Source organism: Motacilla alba, chromosome 3, assembly GCF_015832195.1.
Source record: "Motacilla alba alba isolate MOTALB_02 chromosome 3, Motacilla_alba_V1.0_pri, whole genome shotgun sequence".
Taxonomy (NCBI): domain Eukaryota; kingdom Metazoa; phylum Chordata; class Aves; order Passeriformes; family Motacillidae; genus Motacilla; species Motacilla alba.
Genome location: NC_052018.1, coordinates 36,469,188 through 36,489,084, shown reverse-complemented (window position 1 = coordinate 36,489,084; position 19,897 = coordinate 36,469,188). Strand labels below are relative to the sequence as shown.

Genomic DNA, 19,897 nt, shown 5'->3' with positions numbered 1-19,897 from the left:
TGCAAGAGCAACTGCTACCTGACTGATCTAAGCATGTACTTTCAGATATAAAGAATGTTTTTGCAATTACCACTTCAGAATTTGTATTGATTCTCAGTCTCAATAACTCTTATGTTTGGTAAAGCATGATATAAGTAAGACATGTAAATTAAGCATCCATAGTGATTTTCTTTTTTTTTTTACAGTATTGAGGCTGCTGTGGCTACTTTTGCTCAGGCCAGACCTCCAGGTATTTATAAAGGTGACTATTTGAAGGAACTATTTCGTCGTTATGGGGATGAAGATGATGCACCAGCACCACCAGAGCTTCCAGAATGGTGTTTTGATGAAGATGAAGAGGAGGATGATGATAATGGTAAAACTGGAGGCCCAGAATCAGAACCTGGATCATCAAGCTCTTCCTTTGGCAAGAGGAGAAAAGAACGCCTAAAACTGGTAATTTTGATTTGGAATTTAATATTCAAATTGCTAAACATAATTTCATAGCCTCGTACCCATCAGTTACCTCATTGTACATGCTACACAAGTGTCATTGCTCTTGCAAATGGGGACTGGAAGCATTGTCTGTAACTGGAAAAAGTTGTAGATACATTGTAAACTTTTTTGTATTTCCTATGTGAACTGTGAACTTTAATATTCAACACCTCAAATATTCCAGCTGTAAAAATGACTTAAAAATTTTCTAACATAACAATTTTTTGAGATAGTATTTTTAGTTATTCAGTCTGCCTTTGGAGATGAAATGTTATTAGAGTTGTATAGAAACAGCTCTTGTTTTTTGTAGTCATGTGGATGAAATTCAGAATTTCTAAAATTCAGTGCTCATTTTGGTAAATAGTCTTTCTTTGGAAAATTTTGTGGGATTGAAAATTGGATTAGCAAAAAGCAATATGAGCTTAAAAAACCCAAGGCAGCTTTGAGATCATAATGTGTTTAAAGCTGTTTTAGCTTTGTAAGAAATACAGCAGATCACTTACTGTGATTTCTGACATACATGTGCATAATTCTGATGAAATGAGTTACTGTAGTTACCATGATATGGAACTAATACTCAAGTACAAACAATATATTTGTATCATCTGAAGTCTAATGACTCAGTTATCTTCAAATTCCTGACTCACTTTTTTATTTGCAAATAAAGTAGGCTAGACTATTGCTGAGTGCAAGAATTGTTTTTTTTTTTTTATAATACTGAATTATTTTACTTGTGTGCTGAGGTGTGTTTGTTTATGAAGACTTGGAAATCCTCACGTTGAAATAGGCTGCAAAAAACCATTTTGTTGTTTCTGCAGCTGGTCAACAAGGTTTACAGGTGGAGTATGGAAAATGTTAACCTGACAGGAATACAAAATCCAGTCTGAGGAAGCAAGATGAACTTTGAAAGCTTTCAAATTATCCCTCATCTGGAATAAAAAATTTCCCACATTGTAAAGACATAGTAAAAGTATATTAATGGGATATCACCACTTCCTCAATTAGCCTTGCAGTAAAACATTGATGTCTAAATGTTTTGGGGTGGGCTGGAACCTTAAGGTTTTTTTGATGTGCCTTCTGATGCATTAGGAACTGAGGTGTTACGATGAATTACAATGACAGCCTCTTTCCATCAAATGTAAAACTCAACTGGTCTATTTAACAGGAATGATATTGGCTTCTCTGGCTTTTTCTTGTCTGCCACCATAGTTTTGTTGAAAGCTGGAAGCTAAATTATACGAATAAGCATATTAATAACTAAAAGTTAATTATGAGTTAGAGAATTTGTGAAAGAATCATCTAGTTAATATGCATATTCGTATAATTCAGTTTTGCAGCTCTGAAGGAACATTCTTTGACATGAAGAGGAGGAACGGGCAGAATTCTTTACCATGGTTCTTGGCTGGCAGATGGGACTGCTTCTTAACTCAGTAGAGATGGATATTTGTGATTCCTTGTAAATATACGGTCTACAGGGGGAGTGAGTATCAGGTAAATACCTCTTGCTCAGATATTCTTATTTTACTGTCTAAAGGGCTACATTTTCAGTATTATGTTGGTTTCCTGCAGCAGATGTTTCCACATTTATAATTCATCTCTTTCCTAAAGCCTAGGGGTAAGCAGTGTAAAACTAGAGGCTGCTGTAGTGATAGCAATGTTCTGAATTTTTCTCATTTTGACCCAAATCTTTGTGGAGATGGAAGAAAAGTTTAGTAGTAGAGGAGGAGAGCTCCCAGGCATCTTGCTAGGACAATGAAAAGTCAGAAACAAGTGCTAGTTAGCCTGTGAAATGAAGTTAATATGCTGTCCATTTCGGAAACTCTGATATGAGGAACTTTATTGCAGCATTTTTCATTAAAACTTCCCTATTTTGATGTCAAAACATCTTGACAGCCTTTCTTTCATACACTACAGAATGTGTAGGAATCATTAGAACATAAAGCCATTACAGTTTCCTTTGTCATTACCTGAAGGAAGTTGACAGGTACCAGGAAATCTGCTTGTTGCAGTCTGAGGTGTCACACAGGAAATCCAAACAAGTTTTGACTTTGTCAGTGCATGCAGTATTGATTGTAACATCAAAACAACATTATTAACTGACTCTTAGAATCTCACTTCAGGAAAAAAATATTTCATTTTGCAAATCAGACAAAAAGTTGTAATTCTGAGCCTACAAACCTTTCATGGGTCAAATGGAAATTTTACTGTTTATTAAGGAATGTTGTCTCATCTAGTCCCAAGTAAGTTGCATTTTATGGGGCATCAGATGCAGTGCTTCTGAAATGAATGGTGACATCTTAATCTGGAAGAGATGGTGGCTGTTGATGATTTTCTTCATGATGCTGAGTGCAGGTGTCTTGTGGTCATCTGTAAGACAGAAGGAAGCAATTAAACTGATTTGATGTAATGAGGATAGTATTTGTTAGTTAACTATCACAGTACAATTAGTCTAAATATTAGTGACTTGGGGTTTTTCTACCTAACCAACTCTCTTTTGCAAAATTTAACCCTTGCGCTTATTTTTCTGCCTGTGGACATCTTGAAGGGTATGGGAAAAATACTATTTTTCTATTTGGCAGCACCATTTTATGTGCTTGAATATGGGTATCATTTCCTTCTCCATGTTAAATGCTTATTAGCTCACTTTTTCCTTGTAGTCTATTTTTTTTTTGTGCTGCTGACCTTTCTTGTTATTCTTTGTCTTCTGTCATGTTGACTCATGTTTTCCTGATGCTGTGGTGCCTGTAATTGAATGCAAGCCTCTAGTTGAGGCCATCTTAGTAAGGCTTAATAGGGAAAAATTAATTTCACATGTCTTAAGGCTAATACTTCTGTTTATATATCTCAACATAATTGCCTTTCACAAGGCAGAACAATACTAATTCAGCTTTTGGTCTCTTGCTGCTTCCATGTATTTTCTCTAATTATCTACCAGTGTGTGTTTGTATAATTTCTTATCCATTATTAAGTGTAGAACTTTGTTTATGCTGAATTGCACAGTGTTATTTCCAGCCCATTTTTAAAATGAAGGATAACACTGAATCTTAAACTACCATCCCAGTCTATATCCCTGTTACTAAAGTCAGAGATGTCACAAAAATAAGAACGCTAATAGGAAGTTTAGTGGAAATAAATTGATTATCTTATGCCTAAACCAGACCCTGCAGATTCTTCCATTTTGTTAATGAAACACTAACTCCTCTGAACCTGGTTTTGAAACAGGTTACACTTCTGGTTTATGGAAGTTACATCTACCCCATGTTTTCTGAGTTCCTCGATGAGGACAAGATAAGCAAACAAAAGACAAACCAAGGCAAATGCATGCAATGCTAATTCTGTGAAGCCTGTTTCATTATGAAAACCAAATGTTTAGTGGAACACCTTTGCTACTCAGTGACAGTCAGTATGATTTTGTTTTCTGTTTTGCTTGTACATGCCAAGAGGCAGTTGATTTGGTCCTGTGATTTGGTCCTGTGTTTCTAGGTATTAAACCTAAGCTGGTAAGTGTAACTCTCTGTCTCTCACTTCCTTCATTTTAGAAGATATCTCTTCCTGACATGTTTTGGAATGTTATTTGTCTTCTGGGAGGCAGTCGCTGAACATACTGGCATACAGTCAAGGTTGAGTAGCTGAAGACAGCTCTCACCAAGGCCTGGTGATAGCTTCTAGGGTCAGGAAGGTGTGTGTTTGGGGCTGTTCCCACTCACCCATTCCTCCAGATGGTGTTTAGGATGAACCAACACAAGATGATCCACATTGCCACTTCTCCTTCAGCTGAAGTGATGGGTGGAGAAATTCATGGCAAGTGGGGCAAGGTTGATTAGTACAGATGGTGTGAAGGTTGTGCACAGTGTAGATACCAGTGCATGTAGTTTCTGGATCCTTTAGGGCTTATACCTTTTGGTTTAGGATCAGTGCTGAGGAGTCAATGTGCTCAAACCTGGTGGCTGGAATTTTCTGGAGTCTCTGCACCATGGTCTCCAGTGTCCTGTTTCCAAAGGCATTGGTAGTTGAACAGTAGAGTGAAAACTACATGGGTCTGGCTCAGTTTTAGCACCTTATCCAAGGAATGTCCTCACAAAACCTGAAGTGCTAAGTTAGCCAAGCATGAATACCCAAATGACTCACATTGTTTTCATAGTGCTGTGCCTTAGTGATTATACTTGAAGCAGATAATCTGCAAGAAATACTTTCAAGTACGAATTTTGTGTTTATTACTTTTTCTTTTCTGGAAAATCTTTCCCATTCCCTGCCTGTTAATTCAATCCTAGCAGTCGTTCTGGCATTCCACTCTGCCATTATTCACAGAAGCAAGGCAGAACCATCTTCCTTTGTTTCCTGGTGCTCTTCACCACTTATCAGAATGCAGACAATGTGCTGGCCGGGCACGAGTAGCTGTCTGCCTCTCTCGCCCACTCCCCTGCGTGCTGTTGCACCGCCTGGTGCCCATGTAAATTGTATGGGGTGAGTGACACACAGGAAGTCTGTGGAGCTCAAGGCAGTTAAGGTTATGAACCAGTATATTTCTTTAGGATGTTCTGTTCTGAGAATGGCTCAGTCACATCACCAAATCACAATCTTAACTAACTGCAGGCTGTACTGAAAACTGGTCCTGCTTTTCCCTGCTTTCCCTTTTGCTTCCCTTGTGCTGTCACTAGTACTGAGTTATCCTATGGTAAGCTAGTTTAGGATACTGTTTTGGCAGAAAATTATTACCAATTTTTGATGTTATTTTTGCCAAATTAGTTCCTAGACTTGCTCAAGCATGTAACAGATGAGTACCACAGCATGTGGAAACGCAGAGGAGAAAAATACTACTCCTTTCTGGATTTGTTAAAGCTAGTTTCAAGTGTTTTAGAGAGCAGATATGAGATACTTGTATCTTCACGTGCAGAGTTCAACAGGTGAATAGTCATGGTTTGATCTTCTTTGTGTGCATTGAAAATTTATTTGAAATTCTGTTGAATTAAGTCTGGTTAGTTTGAAATCTCCATAGAAATCTTTAATTTTGTAGTTTTATTTCCAGATTGGTTTTTTTGATCTCTACGTAGACTTTCCTGGGGTTTTCAGGATAGCAGCTCCACTCTAATAAACTAGTTTAGATTAAGAAAAAATATAAAAATATATTTACACAAATATTTTGTTACAAATCTGCTGTTTATATTTTTCTCTTTTGTTAAGTTTGTCCTAGATCAACATTCTTGAGAGTATTAGCTAAGTAGTGTAAGCATCTAAGTACTAGCTATCCCTTCCTTTAAATTATATTTTTTCCTCATTAATAACTCATTTAGTTCCTGGGTTTATAATATTGCTCACCTGTGAGTTTCCTGGCAAAGCTCAGCTAATGTATCTTGACATTTGGGGGTAAATCCTTAAGGAATGTCTAAGCTAGTATTGCTCTAGAGGGTTGTGAAAACAGTCTTAATCCTGTATTGACATATTCTAATTTGATTTTATGAGGGCTTTAATACTAAAGTTTTTTGTTTTTTTCTTTTTTTTTTTAGGGTGCAATTTTCTTGGAAGGAATAACAGTTAAATGTGTGACCCAGGTGACAACGCAACCAAAATTAGGAGGAATACAGCAAAAATGTCAGCAGTTCTGTGGATGGGAAGGGTATGAGAATAATTAGAACTTACTTATTTATACTATCTAGAAATAAGTATTGTATTTTGCAGAATGAAACTGCTCATTGTGAAAATGAGGAAAAAGGTGACCATGGATTGTTTATTAAAAAAAAGCCTCAAACGCACTTGGCAATGAAAGTCTTGCACTGTACTATGGAATGGAATGATCAGTTTTTGATGTTAAGAAACAAGATTCTAGACTTACTTTTCCATTGAGATAACAAAATGTTGTCGTTCAAATTCCAGATGTAGCCTAATCCAGATATTTGTGTAAAGCTTAGTTGTTTCTCAAGCAGTAGATTTATTTATACCATTGCTATTACACTTAAGTATAGAGGTATAATACTCATTTTTATAGCCAACTTGGATTTGTGTCCAATCCTAATGAAAATGTTGGTTTTAGTGTCTATGATTCTGGACTTTTCCATTCCAGAGTTGGTGTTCCACACTGCTTCCTAACTTGTTGAGGCTTATCGGGCCTGTAATTTTTAATTTAAACGTCTCTTTCTGCAAAGCTAACACTTTGAAGTTCCACATAATTTAGGGTTTTGTCATAAGCAAATAACTTTGTTCTTATGAGATAGGCTTTTGACTTTTATTGCAAAATACTTTATTGGAGAAGACGTTCTAACTCAGAGTTAACCTTGCAGCAAGCCTGGTACGAGGTGTGACTTGAGTCTGATGTGAAAAATGTATTTACTTGTGTGACTATTTATTGCAGAACCATTAATAAACACGGTTCTTTTTATTAGGACTGGATTCCCTGGAGCACAGCCTGTTTCCATGGACAAGCAAAATATTAAATTTTTGGAGCAGAAGCCATACAAAGTTAGCTGGAAAGCAGACGGCACCCGGTAAGTTCATTTTAAATGAAAAAGCAAAACACAGTAAATTCGGTAGATGGTTCGTATTTTGTCAGGAAAGTGGATTTGCTTGTACAAAGGACAAAGCACAGCAACAAAACTGGCTCCAGAGATTAATTTTTATTCTGTCTTGGTACCCAACATTTGCTGAAGTTAGTGGCCAAGTTTCTTTCTAGCAGCTGTTTTACACACTGACTGTTAGAGTCAGATACCCTTATTCTCCATAACCCTTGCCTGTCTGTCAGCCACGACTTGCCACCAAGGTCTTAGAACAATATTACATAGCAGTGAGAGTCTGCTAAGGTGAAGACTTCATTTATAAGCAAAATCAAAACTTCTAAATTGATCCTTCAGAAGCTGGGTAGTATCAGAAATTTTGTAGGGGTCTTTTTTAAATTCATCCTGTGATCCTTTGTTCAAACACGTAGTTCTTGTCAGCTAAAGACTCAATAATTTTATCTTCCCTCACCAGTTCTCTAACATCCATTGCAGGGGTGCCTTTTGTTTAATAACAAACTACAACCTAATTTGACTTATTGGACATATTATAAAGTTTTTCCTGAGTTCTTTATTTTGCTAGGTTTGTTATCTTTAATAATAGAATATCCTAGATAATGAAAATCCTGAAGAATATGGGGAATTGGACATCTTATGAGAATTGCCAAGTGGCTCCACATAGAGTCAGTCAGGATTCACCACAATTCAGCCAGAACTAAGCTGTCTTGTACAAAAAACCCCCTGACCCTTCAAGTGTCTCTCCTCTGTGGAGTTCATGCTTCAAGGGTTTATTAGCTTGGTCTGCACATGGTGTGAAAAGTCAAAGTAAGCTTGCAGTCACTATGGAGTCCTAGCATTAAGAAATGTGTGGGAATAATTGTTTTACTAACACTGGCTGTATGCACAAGCGCTTGGATATTGCAGTGCAGGTGTTCTCAGGGTGGAAAGTTAGAACAATGGGGTATTGGGAGGTCAAGGCATATTCTCAGAGCAGTACAGGGCATAGGGCATTCCAAAGCTGCTGACCCTGAACAAATGAAGTCAGCCAGCTTAAACTGACCTGAAGAGTCTTTGTCATATCCTGTGTTATTAATTTGGAAAACTGATGTCTTAATGTAATATTCTCATTTTCTTACTCAAATGTGTAGCTGGGATGGCCACGTTCTGAGTACTAAAGCAATTACACAGAACATAGTAGTGTACCTGGAAGGCTGCGTTTTATGAAAGAAATTGAAGTGTACATATAATTTTTTGTTGACATTTTCAGTATTTTGAACATTCTATCCTCTTAGTTTTAGAATGGTGGGAAAACAGAACGGAGGAAAAACAAAACTGAAGGAACTAAATAACTCTTTTAATTTTTTTCAAAACATAATAACTGGTAATAGATTATGAAGGTACACAAACTGATAGGTATATTCAGAGAAGAAAATGGATCTACAGAGATCCAGTGTTAATGAAATTCACCTTAAGTAATATGAAAGAGAGATTAAAGATGAAAACCTGAGCTATTATTTGGATATTTAGACACTTTGCATGGTATGTATCCTAATCAACAATGAAAAATTGTGATAATTTTTACATTGTACATTCTTCTAATTATTTAGTTGTTCTCCAGTGATCCAGACTCCACATGCAATTAAACAGATTTTCATTAGTTATTCTGAATGCTTGTGTTGACAGGCGTGACCTTCTTGAATTTAATATTAAGACATCAGTTAGTGGAGACCCATTTATGGATCCCCTGCTTCCATTATCTGGAGATGGAACCCCTGTCATCAAATATCTTTGAAGCTGTTCTGTTAAAAGTGGTTTAGATGCATCAGTCTAGACCTTGCCTATTAGAATATTATTAGGCTTGCATGCTTTTTTTCTTTTGTTGCTTTTGTTCTCTCTCTTTGTTTAAAAAGCACTGCTCTTTTGTCAACCTTGTTGGACTTAAAGAAAAGCAGATGCATAACTAATAACTTTCTGTTATACTTTCTTACTGAGATAAAACAGTTTTATTTTAGTTAAAATAACAACATTTGCTCAATTTAGCCAAACTTCTTTAATATCTATTTAATTATTGTTAATTATTGTTAACTAATGTCTAGTTAACTATTTGTTAACTACCTGTAATTGATTTCTTCAGCAGTAGTTTTTCCTAGAGGTTTCATGACTGAAGCATTTTTTTATACATTCTTTTAACTGATATGCAGTGTCAGTAACTTCACCAAGTACTTTTACTTTTCTTCAATAGCATTTGCTAATTCGAGATTGCAGTTGGAGCTGAACCTCTCGTCCTCTATTTTAAGAGCTGTTGGTTTTGGTTTTTTGTGGTTGGTTTTTTTTTTCCCCTTTCCCCATTGTTTGGGGTTTTTTTCCAGTGGTACAAGTGTGCAAGTTGTTTTGGTTTCTTAGGATTGTTGTATTTTTCTATCCATAATTTTATGAAAAGAGAAAGTATTTCCCCATATAAAAGGGCATTATTTCTCAAATAACAATGTGAAATTGATTTGTTAAATTAGTTATTTGATAGTGATTCTGTAAAATATCTTGTAGGATTTACTGGAGTAGCATCTTACATATTTTTGTAAGTGTGTGAGTTTGGTTTGGGTAAAACTCATCCTCCTTCATTCTCTTGGAGTTCTGAGTTCAAAATCTTTTAACTTAGCCTTGCTTAGCCTAGTCTGTTGTGGTTTGAAGAGTTTGAGCCTTCACTGTGGTCTTGCTTTTTCTGTGCCGGATTTCCAGGGCCCTTGTTGCATAAGCGTTAGCAGGGCACACCTCCTGGGTCTGCTTCGGCATTCCTTCTGGAGCATGTTTGTCCCAAAGGGAAAAACGCAGTGTGAACAAATACTTCTCCCCTCCTGTTTGTAAATGCCAGTGTATAAAGACGTGTGTATTTGTATCTTGGGTTCAGAGAAATGAACCTTAAATTTAAAGATGTGTGAAGCTCATTTAGCACTGGCACTTTTTGGTGAAATATTTCCTTTGTACCAGCTACTTGGTTGTATGTAAATGCTATATGCAAACTCATGCTGTTTGGAAGAAAACCACCTCTAAAATCATATTGTTTTAAATTATTGTTATTTAAATAAAAGTCACTGAGTTCTGCAGTGATTCTGACTGCTTTGGTGTAAATTCTCTATATTTATTGGAACAGTAGTCAAACTATTGGTGTCTTATAAATAATTTTAATGCTAATCTATTCGTAAGCCAAAGGACAAATTTCCCACAAGTAAAATAATGCCTTTTGGCTTTGTTGAGATGAAATATATGTTGTATGTTAACAGTAGCTACCAAGTAGATGCATCTTTACAAATTTATCCAATTTTGCAGTGCCCTGTTCTAAAATAGTAGTTACTGTCTGAGTAAGGTAATTGTAACAGCATGTTCAAGGCATTGCTGGGTGACTCTGCATTCTCAGCTTTGTACTGTAAAATGATTAGCCCAGGTGGGTAATGGCTTGTTGTATCCCTTCATATGGATCTCATTAATACTGTTTGTAGCAGATGCTTGTTCTAATGAGTGGAGCTGACTGTTCAGGCGGGGTGAAGTAATGAGACACCAGTTCTGAAGGAAAGACTGCCACCACTAAGAATAATAAAAAGCTTAAAAATGGCTGTGGAATAATTCAAATCAATACAATCAACAAGGACTAGGTTTTACAGTGGTAAAATGTGACCTGCACTAAATGGAACCTATTAAGGGGAGTAGGTTATTTCCCTACATTTCTGTGAATAGCTTTTTTATTTTTCACATCTGTACACATGCAGTTTTAGTGAAAAATAATAAATATGATCATAATACTGTGGCTGTACAATTATGTTAAGGCAGCTATTTTACAAAATGCAGAACAGGTAGTTCTAGCCAAATGCTATTAAATTTGAAAAATGTTCATGCAAATTTGATGGCTTGAAGATATCTAAATGTGAATAAGTAGATGCAGAATAAAACAGCTCTGAGAATTGCTGCTAATTGTCCAACATGTTTATAACAAAATAGTTAGGTACATCTGTGAAGCTGTTTTTTCTTTCATGATTAGCAAATTACATTTACATTTAAAGAAAGGCTTGTTGCCTAAGTAATTAAGTTTGTTATCTTAATACAAAATAAAAATAGTAAATGTACGCTTAATTGTATGATAAAACTGATGGGCATTTTTTGATTGTTTACTAATCAAATAAGTTTGATTTATCTTGAATGTATCAATTAATTAATCAATATATCTATATATAGAGAATATCATTATTTTGATTTAGTTGCTATGTTGTCAAACTTGTGATAGCTTCCTAGTTTTTTTTTTTAGTTCAGCTTTTTGTAGAAATTGAAGAAAATTTCTTTTTTTTTGGCAGTTCCAGCCTTTTCAGAAAGATATTTGTGACCCTTACTTGAAGGAAATCTATTCAGTATATTTTAAGATAACTTTTCTATAAATATCATGAAAACAAGGTTGAAGCTTCTCTCTGATTTCCATGGCTCAATAATTTTTCTTTCCCTACTCTTTGATCCCTTACAAGATGAGATGAAGATCACATGCATAACTGTGAAATTGCAAATTCCTAATATGAGAAGTTATCCAAAAGTCATCTGGTCCAGAGAAAATTGTGAAAAAATAATCACTGCTAAGGAACAACTCTTCAAAAAAAAAAAAAAAAAAAAAAAAAAAAAGGAAAAAAAAAAGAAGGAAAAAATTGAGACACAAATGTTTGTTTGTTTTAGAAATTAGGAGGTAAAAGGTACAGGCCCAAAATTAGGTGGCAAGGAAGCAAAATGGTTGCCTGTCTGTAAAGGCTTAAGGAAAAGATACTTGAATGGGTTCATGGAAAAACTATTATCTCTCAGAGAGAGGAGAAAAAGTTGGGATAATAATGTGAATGAAGAAGGACAGAGAAGATTGGAGAGTAGTACTAATCCAATTAAATCCCAAATCTATACACTTGAGAACTCATTATTAAGAACAAGAGACCAGATTGTCATGAAAGCAGATGTGGAGTGTCCTGGGTTTGCAATGGAAAGCTTGGCTCCTGGGAGCGAAGATATTAATGTGGAGCTGAACTTGAAGGAGGCTATTGGAAATGAGAAAGAGGCCATAGATGAATTTTCAGATTGTCATGGATGTGAAATTTTCTTCCTAGTAGTGGAATGTTCCTGAAATAGAGGTTTGCAAAATTGATAGTGCATTCTTCCCTAATTTATAGGAGGGGGACAAAAATGTAGGGTGTTGAGATTTTCAGCCATCTTCAGAAATGGTGGTAGCAGGGAAGTTAAGGGCTGTTAATCACAACAAAGCATTTATGAGTAAAGTAATGTTTTTCAAGGTATGAATACTCTCTCGCTGGGCACCTTGCCTTCTGACCCAGGTTGCTGCTGAGAAGGTGAACTATTATAAATTGTGTTTTGAGTGTCTTGTCATTGAGTCATGTTTAGGGTTAATACATGTTTGTGGTCTTTGAGTAAGGAAGGAATGTTGGCCTCCCAATCATAGGATAGGGTGAAGAACCCACACAAGAATCATCTGGCTGCTTTTAAACCACACCTTCCTTTTCCTTCTCCCTCTCCCCACTTATCTGAAGAAATAGACTTAAATATTAATCAGTTTTGCACCATTAGCTGGTATTCCTTTCTCTGTGGCTATGACATGTTTCAGTGGTGGGAAATTTTAAAGGATGGAAATATTCCACGGTTGGGCATGTGCTGAATAGACTTTTCAGGACCAAATGGATTTTTCTGTAGGAGTGACAGGTTTTGTGAATGACTGGGCTTAACCCAAGTTATTTGATTCCAAGTTAAATGGGCTTGATTCAATTGTGCTTATATAACTATCAGCAATGGGCAAAACCTCAGCTGGTAATTACATGTCACTTGTGTGTATAGGACAGCCGTTCTTCAGACATTTGTATTATTTTCATTGAATGTCTCAAAGAAGTAGTTGTAAGGGTTTTTCTATTATTATTTGTATGAAATTGGCAAAATGGGGTGACACTTAAAGAAGAGATTTGGAACCTTAGTTTAAAAAAACTTACTTTAAAGTGGCTGTTCTTAGTCCAGTCTTCCAATCTCCACACTGTGTTTTTATAAGTTTTTATAAGTTTTTAAGGTCATTGGGGAAAAATTGCAGTTTTTGTTTACATGCCATTGTCCTTTTTGGTCCTTCTTCATAATTATTTTAACAATTCTTTAGAGGAAAACAAGCTCACTCATTTTAAACTAGTTCTGTACATCTGCCTTTGTAGATGGAAGAATTTTCGTTGAGAATGAGGCTGCAATCCATGTGGAATTTATTTCACTGACTTTACTTGGAATAATATATCTAAGCGGAGATAGTATATATTTTGTTTGGATACTAAAGTTGTGAAAGTTATTGAAATGGTTGCAGTAAAGCTTTTACTCCCTTCCAGTCAAGACTAAAAGCTCTAAATAAATAGCTGTTATAAACTGCAGTACTAGTAGTTGTTAGGAACCTGCAGTTTCATTTTGAAGTGTGTGATGATAACATAATGTCAGAAGCTCTGCAAAAGTATATAAAGATCACATAAATGGTTCAGGATTAAAATGTACAGAGTGTCTTTCTAATGATGGCTGAAAGGAGCAATTCATAGATGTTAAGCACTCTACAGCATTCCTCTTAATTTTCTAAAAAGCAAATGCCTCATTCATGGTTCTATTTTTTGCATTTAGGTAGGAGAGGAAGAGGAGATGGGATGGGGAGGCAGGAATGATGTGTTTTGACTTTAGAGAGTTGGGGATTCAGGAACGATGAGTTGTTGCTCATTCTGCACCTTAATAATTGTCCTGTACAGTTGTATTGGCCAGTAAATTTAGGATTATAGGACTATTACTTGCCTGTTCTCCACAGCATTAGAACCCATAAATATTGTATAGTTGCTTGAGTTTTCATGTGAGAGTGTAAAATAAAACTTTTGTAAATTGAGTTTGGATTAAAGGTACTTCTGGTTTGTTTAGCATGTCCCCAGTCTCTAGGTAAAGCTATTCTAGTGCAGGGCAAGGAAGGTCTGGTAGAAGATGGCCTCATTATCTCTCCCTCTTGCCATATTGTCCTTTTCCCCTGTTTTCCCTACTGTACAGGCAATGAGGGCGTGTTTGGCTAGCAGACTTTGGCAACAGAAAAGGAGCTGTCGGGTTTTCGTAGCCAGACTTGTGGCTATGATCAGATATCTCATTCATTTTGTTTAACTATTAATTTTGAACCAGGAGAGGTCTCTCTTGACTGGGAGACTGTAAGTCAAACGAGGCAGCATAGAATGTCATAAACTGTCGGACTAATATATGGAGCCATTGGATATAAAAATAGGTCTGGTTTTGTGTTTGTTTTTTGGGTTTTTTTGTCTTTTTTTTTTTTTTTTTTGTGGGGGGCTGGTGATGGTGTATTTATGTATTTATTACTAAGGCACATCCATATCACTTTGTTGCTTCTTCACCTCCTGAAATATTCGTTTTACAGTCATTGAGTCAATGTAGAGGAATGAATAAATAGGTGTGACAGAACCCGTTATCCCTCATGTGGATCTAAATTGGCTTGAAAGGCCAAGGAAAGCATTCTTACTCTAGGTTGTGGTTTCTCATTTATATATGCTCACAACACTGTCAAGACTCTGAAAGAAGGGCTTTGTGTCCCTTCCTTGAGTGTTTAAGGAGCAGTTCTGATGAGATACTATACAGGAAGTCTATTCTGTGGAAAAGCAGGCTTGATACTTCACAGTTCTGAAGTCTCTTGACAACACACAAAGTTTTATGGACACAATTCTGGGCTCTTCGAAAAATGCTACCTAACTGATTATTCATATGTAACTATTTGAGTATTTGGACAGATTGTCTTATAAGCAAGCTCTTTTGTTTATTTATAAATAGTTAATGCATTAAAATGCATTAACTTATTATGTAGCTTGTGCTACGAATACTAATCTTAGAGTATTCAACTGTGGTCCTAAAATGTTCTAATGAGATCCAGATAAAGGGTGTGCCTGCATGTATATCTGCTTTTCAAGCAACCAGTATCAGTGATTACTGGCTTATTTATTTATTTTCCTTTCTCCCAGACCACTTTTAGTGGAACAGTACATTCTGTGCTGCTGGTTCTCCTGGAGGGGGGGATTACAGACACATCCACGAAGCGTAACAGCTTATGTTCAGTCAGAGAAGAATGACATTCAGTTTGTGAAGTTGAACAGTACAGATATCTAGGGCATCCCTTTCTCTTGCAGCTGATCTGTTCTGTGAACACAAATGGCAGTTGTGTTCCTGCTGTGGCTTGTGCCAGTGATGCAGGTGGAATTGACCCAGAATACGCTCTGGCATAAATCAGTTCCAAGTTAAGGGGATCTACTTTTTCAAAGCTGTGTTATTCTTTTTGTGACTGCTCTGTTACTGCCCTCCATGAAAGACATTATGGTTCACTTGCTTGGGCAAGAAGCAGTGTAACTACTTGTCATCTAATGCTAAATTAATTTGTTATTCTTTCTTATATATATTATTTTAGCCTGTTGCTTCTGCCATGAATTTTGCCTTAAACCTCCAAAATATTTTCAGACAAAGGTTTGTGGAGAGGTATGGAGCAAAAGAAGATCAAGCAAACTTGAAAATCTATCTGCAATAAATAATGAAAATAATAACAACAACAACAGCAACAAAAATTATGAAACAATTCAGGAGTTCTGTCAAGCTCGAGATATAGCTTGTTCCATTAATCTTGTAGCTTTAAAAAAAAGTAATCCGAACATTATACCATGCAGGTGTTTTTCAGCAGTGTTCCTATCAGTAATTGAGAAATGCACTTAGCATCATTAAAATTTGGGTGAAACAAAGATAATCTAATATTTAAAATTAATCTGCTCGTATACAGGTAGCTACTGGATAATATCTCTTCTAGCTTGTTAACAATTCTTTTGTTTTACATCAGACAAATCACATCATAATGCACTATAAGAGCTCCTCAATATTTAGTAGTTGTAGTTTAATTTACCCTTTGTTGTAAGTCAAATAATGATTACAAGACTACTTTAAATTTAACCCGTAAGGTTTAATATCCTTCTAAAAATAAAGAAACAAAACCCCCACTGCACTCTGACTTAATTAAAACCCTGGAAGACAGACAAGAAAAGCACTGTAACTGGATAGGCTTTTTTAACCTAGCTAAATTCTTCATTTTACCAGCAGTTTCACAGTCTAATAGTACTTTAGATAGAAAATGTAGTTTTACACTGGTTTTGAATTTGCCATCTGTTAAATTAAATTAATTAAAGCATCTTTATCTTTGATTTATAGTACAGGAAAAGCTAAAGTTCGAGCTCAGTCTCAAGTGCAATACTTCATTAGGAGAAATTATAGTAGTTTCCACAATTCTTCTACGTTTTTCCATGGTCCTTAGTGTTGCCGTTGTCTTCTTTATTTAAAAACTTCCCCAGGTGAGAGGATACCAAAAAGTTGTATAATCATGCAGCATTATTTCTATATTTTTCACTACCCTGTTTGTTATTTGATCTATTTATTTGTTTACTGATTTGTTTTGTTTGTTTGCTTGCACAGAACAGCAGGCTGCAGCTGCTGTTCTGTACTCTCACTGAACCCTAAAAAGTAGCTGCTATATGAGCTTTTCCAGCTGACAGTTAATTTAGAGCCTGGTAAGGTGGGGAAGTGTGGTCACATCTCCTCTCCTTCTGGCTGTGGTACCCTTTGGGTATCAAAACTTGCAGTGTTTGTTGCTGTAGTTTTTGGGCACGTTGAATGTTTCTGTAGTGAATATCATCTGTGGATCCGCTCACTTTTGATGATGTTCAGCGCCATAACAGTCACAAAATAACTGCTCTGGACCTTGCATTGTCAAGGGAAACAAATGAAAAGGGAAACTTGCATTCAGAGTTTAAAGGAGAGTGGTAGCAGGCAAGAATAAGATTTTGATGCTGAGTGTGGTAACTGGAGGAGACTGATGAATAGTAAAAATTACGGAGACTGAAAAGCTGTATAAGCTGTGTGGTATCTCTTAACTTAGAGTGGTGACTTGACAAGGTTACCTCATTATTTGGAATACCACCTAACAAATCTTGTGGAAATGAAATTCTTTGTTCTCAAATAAGCAGGATGATTGGTGAAGATCAATTCATCAATGCCTGGAGGTATTTAGAAGACATGTAGATGTGACACTTTGGGACATGGTTTTGTGGTGGACTTGGCAGTGTTAGGCTTACATTTGGACTCAATTATCCTAAAATTCTTTTCCACCTGAAATGATGCTATGAATATAAAAATCAAGCATAGCCTTTCCATTGTGATATATGAGGTGATCAATAAGAGAAGAAAGTTGTTTTTTTTTCTGTATTAGCATTGAGTCAGGGCAGTGGTATCTTGAACTAATGATTCAGAACATGAGGCTGGTTGTTGGAAACCTTTTGACTTCTCATGAAATTAGATGTTGCTGTAGCAGATGAACTAGGACAACTTTCTTGATTGTAACATAAATATAGGAAACCATTCATTTTGTTTAGGAAAAATGCAAGATAAAATATGAGGAATAACATTTTATTTTCCTAATAACTGAAGGATTAAAAAATTGTTACAGAGTTCAGATTTTTTAAAAAATCACTACAGGATTGTTAAAGAAAACTTCTGGGTTACTGCTGAACCTGACCTGCTGCAGATACCTGATCAGAGTTGTCACGATGAGCACACTTGAACATCTAATGCAAGCTCAGTGTCTTGACCTCCATAATAAGAGTTTAACCAAGACAGTTCTGAAGCACAGGAAACTGGTCATTTCACCCCATGGAGACACCTTACAATTGTGATAGTTAACCAGAAGCTGAATCCTGCCCTCTTATGTGGGTGGGTAATCGGTGGAGCATTTTAACATGTGACAAATGCAGGTGCTTCTGAGTGTAGTAAGAGGTATACAAGATACATTTATGTACTAAACAAGAGCCTAGTAACAGTATTTTAATACTGAGGGGAAAAAAAACGGTCTTGATTTTAGAAGCTAAGTTTGGATCAGTCGTGCTAAGGCTTTGCTTTACATTTAAATCATTATGATTGTAATGAGAGGTTAAAAATAGATAAAAAATGCAAGTTTTCTCTTTATTAAATGACAGATTTGGTTGCCCTAAGGGCAGTAGTTAATAGAATTACTCAGAATTATTGTGACTGAGGAACACAGTCTGCAGTATAGATGAGGAATGGGATTTCCTCTGAGTTCAGTCATTTTGGTAGGAGCTCGTATAAGGGAAAAATTGCAGTTTTGACCCAGAAAGACTGGTATATCTCATGCTTCTGGACTTTGACAAAATTGCTGTTTATTAGAGAAAATGAGGCTAAGAAGATTGCTAGAATTCTAAGACAGGTAAAGAATAGATTGAAAGAAAATGGCAGTGGATGGTTTTGAAAGAAAATGGCAGTGGATGGTTTTGAAAGAAAATGGCAGTGGATGGTTTTGAAAGAAAATTAATATTCATCCTGAATATTAATTTTGTTGTATCATTTAGTATTTTGAAACAGAATCCTAGTATGTTCTGATAAACAAATGAGGGAGATCAGCCACTGAATTCACTGAGGAGCAGAATAATAAAATTGGAAGGATATTTAGTAGTAGAAAATGCAAGGTTATGAATGAGAAATATTGGAGCTGGAGGCTGTTAATTGGAAATGACTGTCAGTCACAATCTAAGGGATTTTTTGGTTTAAAATGCTGTGGAGACTGTTGATGGCATACTTTAATCTAGAAATAAGCGAGAGAAATACAAAGTGTTGGTATACACAGAGCAGACTAACTGTCCAAAGGTCTTAAAAATTATTTGGAATCTGGACTGTTGCATACATAATTCATAGATAATACAGCAGCTTCTGCATGTAGAAAGCAGTGTCTCTTGCTGGCTGGTATGCTGTGTACTCATGCAAATGACAACATTTGTACATCTCTGGATAAGGTGGTTTGTGATAGAACTGTCAGTGTGCTGATTAAAAAGACATTGTTTCCTTTTGTTTATACATTGAAAATAATATTATAAGTCTTCTTGTAAGTTCCTGTGTTAGTGTCCCTGTTTCCAGGCTTTGTCATCCTTGAGGAGACGTCTTTTAAAGCAGTAACCATTGCCAGCAGCAATTCATAGAAGAAAGCAAGCTGAGCCTTCCCCATTTATCGGGATTTAGGGTCTTTTGCTCCATGTGCCACAGGCCAGCTTCAAACTCTTCCAATTTAAACTTACTCTGAATCCAGCGCAGTCTGGATTCGGGTCGGGACATGCAACTGCAGCAGCTTAGTGACACAGATAGATGATCTCCTACTGTCAGTGGATAAAGGGCAGTCCTTAATTTTCATTCTCTTGGCCTTTTCCTCAGTGTTTGATGCATCTGGCCAGAAGTTGGTGCTTTTATGCCAAGAGGGAGTGGCAGGGTCCAGAGTAAAGCACTTGTGTGACTTGGCCTCATCTTAGTTGATCCATCTACAGAGTGGTGACATGCTCGTGGTTTTGAAGTGTTGCCAATCATAAAAGGAAATTAAGAAATTGAAAATCATATCTGTAGCAGGATTTCGTTGTCACCTCTGCGTCAGTGAGCCTATAAGAGATGCTAATTGCTATTCAGATTTGGGTAATGCTTATTTGTGTGGGAGGGCAGCACTTGCACAAGACTGAATTCCAGGCTGTATAATGAACTCCCTTCGGAATGGAGAGCTGCTGTGTATTTCGTGCTTAGAGTTGATGATGGAATTTCTTCTATTTTGCATTCTTTAATGTGATAATACAGACACAGGCATATTTAAAAAGGAAAATGAAAAAAAAGCAGCGATGGCAGCACTGTGTCAAAATGAATAATCTTCTTTGATACAGCCTGTCTAAAGAAATACTGCAGGGCAAAGAAAGCTCCTAGAGGAGCTGAATTTTTAAGCTTCCTTTGAAACAATATTTCTAATCCATTTGCTACTTGTAGATTTTTTTTCAGAAAAT

At 36.2% G+C, this 19,897-nt stretch overlaps 1 protein-coding gene across 2 annotated transcripts in view; it reads left to right on the top strand.

The window, feature by feature from the left end:
• The window catches only part of RNGTT (RNA guanylyltransferase and 5'-phosphatase), a 171,775-nt gene that overhangs the window by 19,493 nt on the left and 132,385 nt on the right, over nt 1-19,897 (top strand). For both annotated transcript variants that reach the window (XM_038130525.1, XM_038130524.1), the window contains exons 6-8: nt 186-435; nt 5,979-6,088; nt 6,852-6,953. In XM_038130525.1, the coding sequence (XP_037986453.1) occupies nt 186-435; nt 5,979-6,088; nt 6,852-6,953 (462 nt within the window). The remainder of the gene's footprint in view (nt 1-185; nt 436-5,978; nt 6,089-6,851; nt 6,954-19,897) is intronic.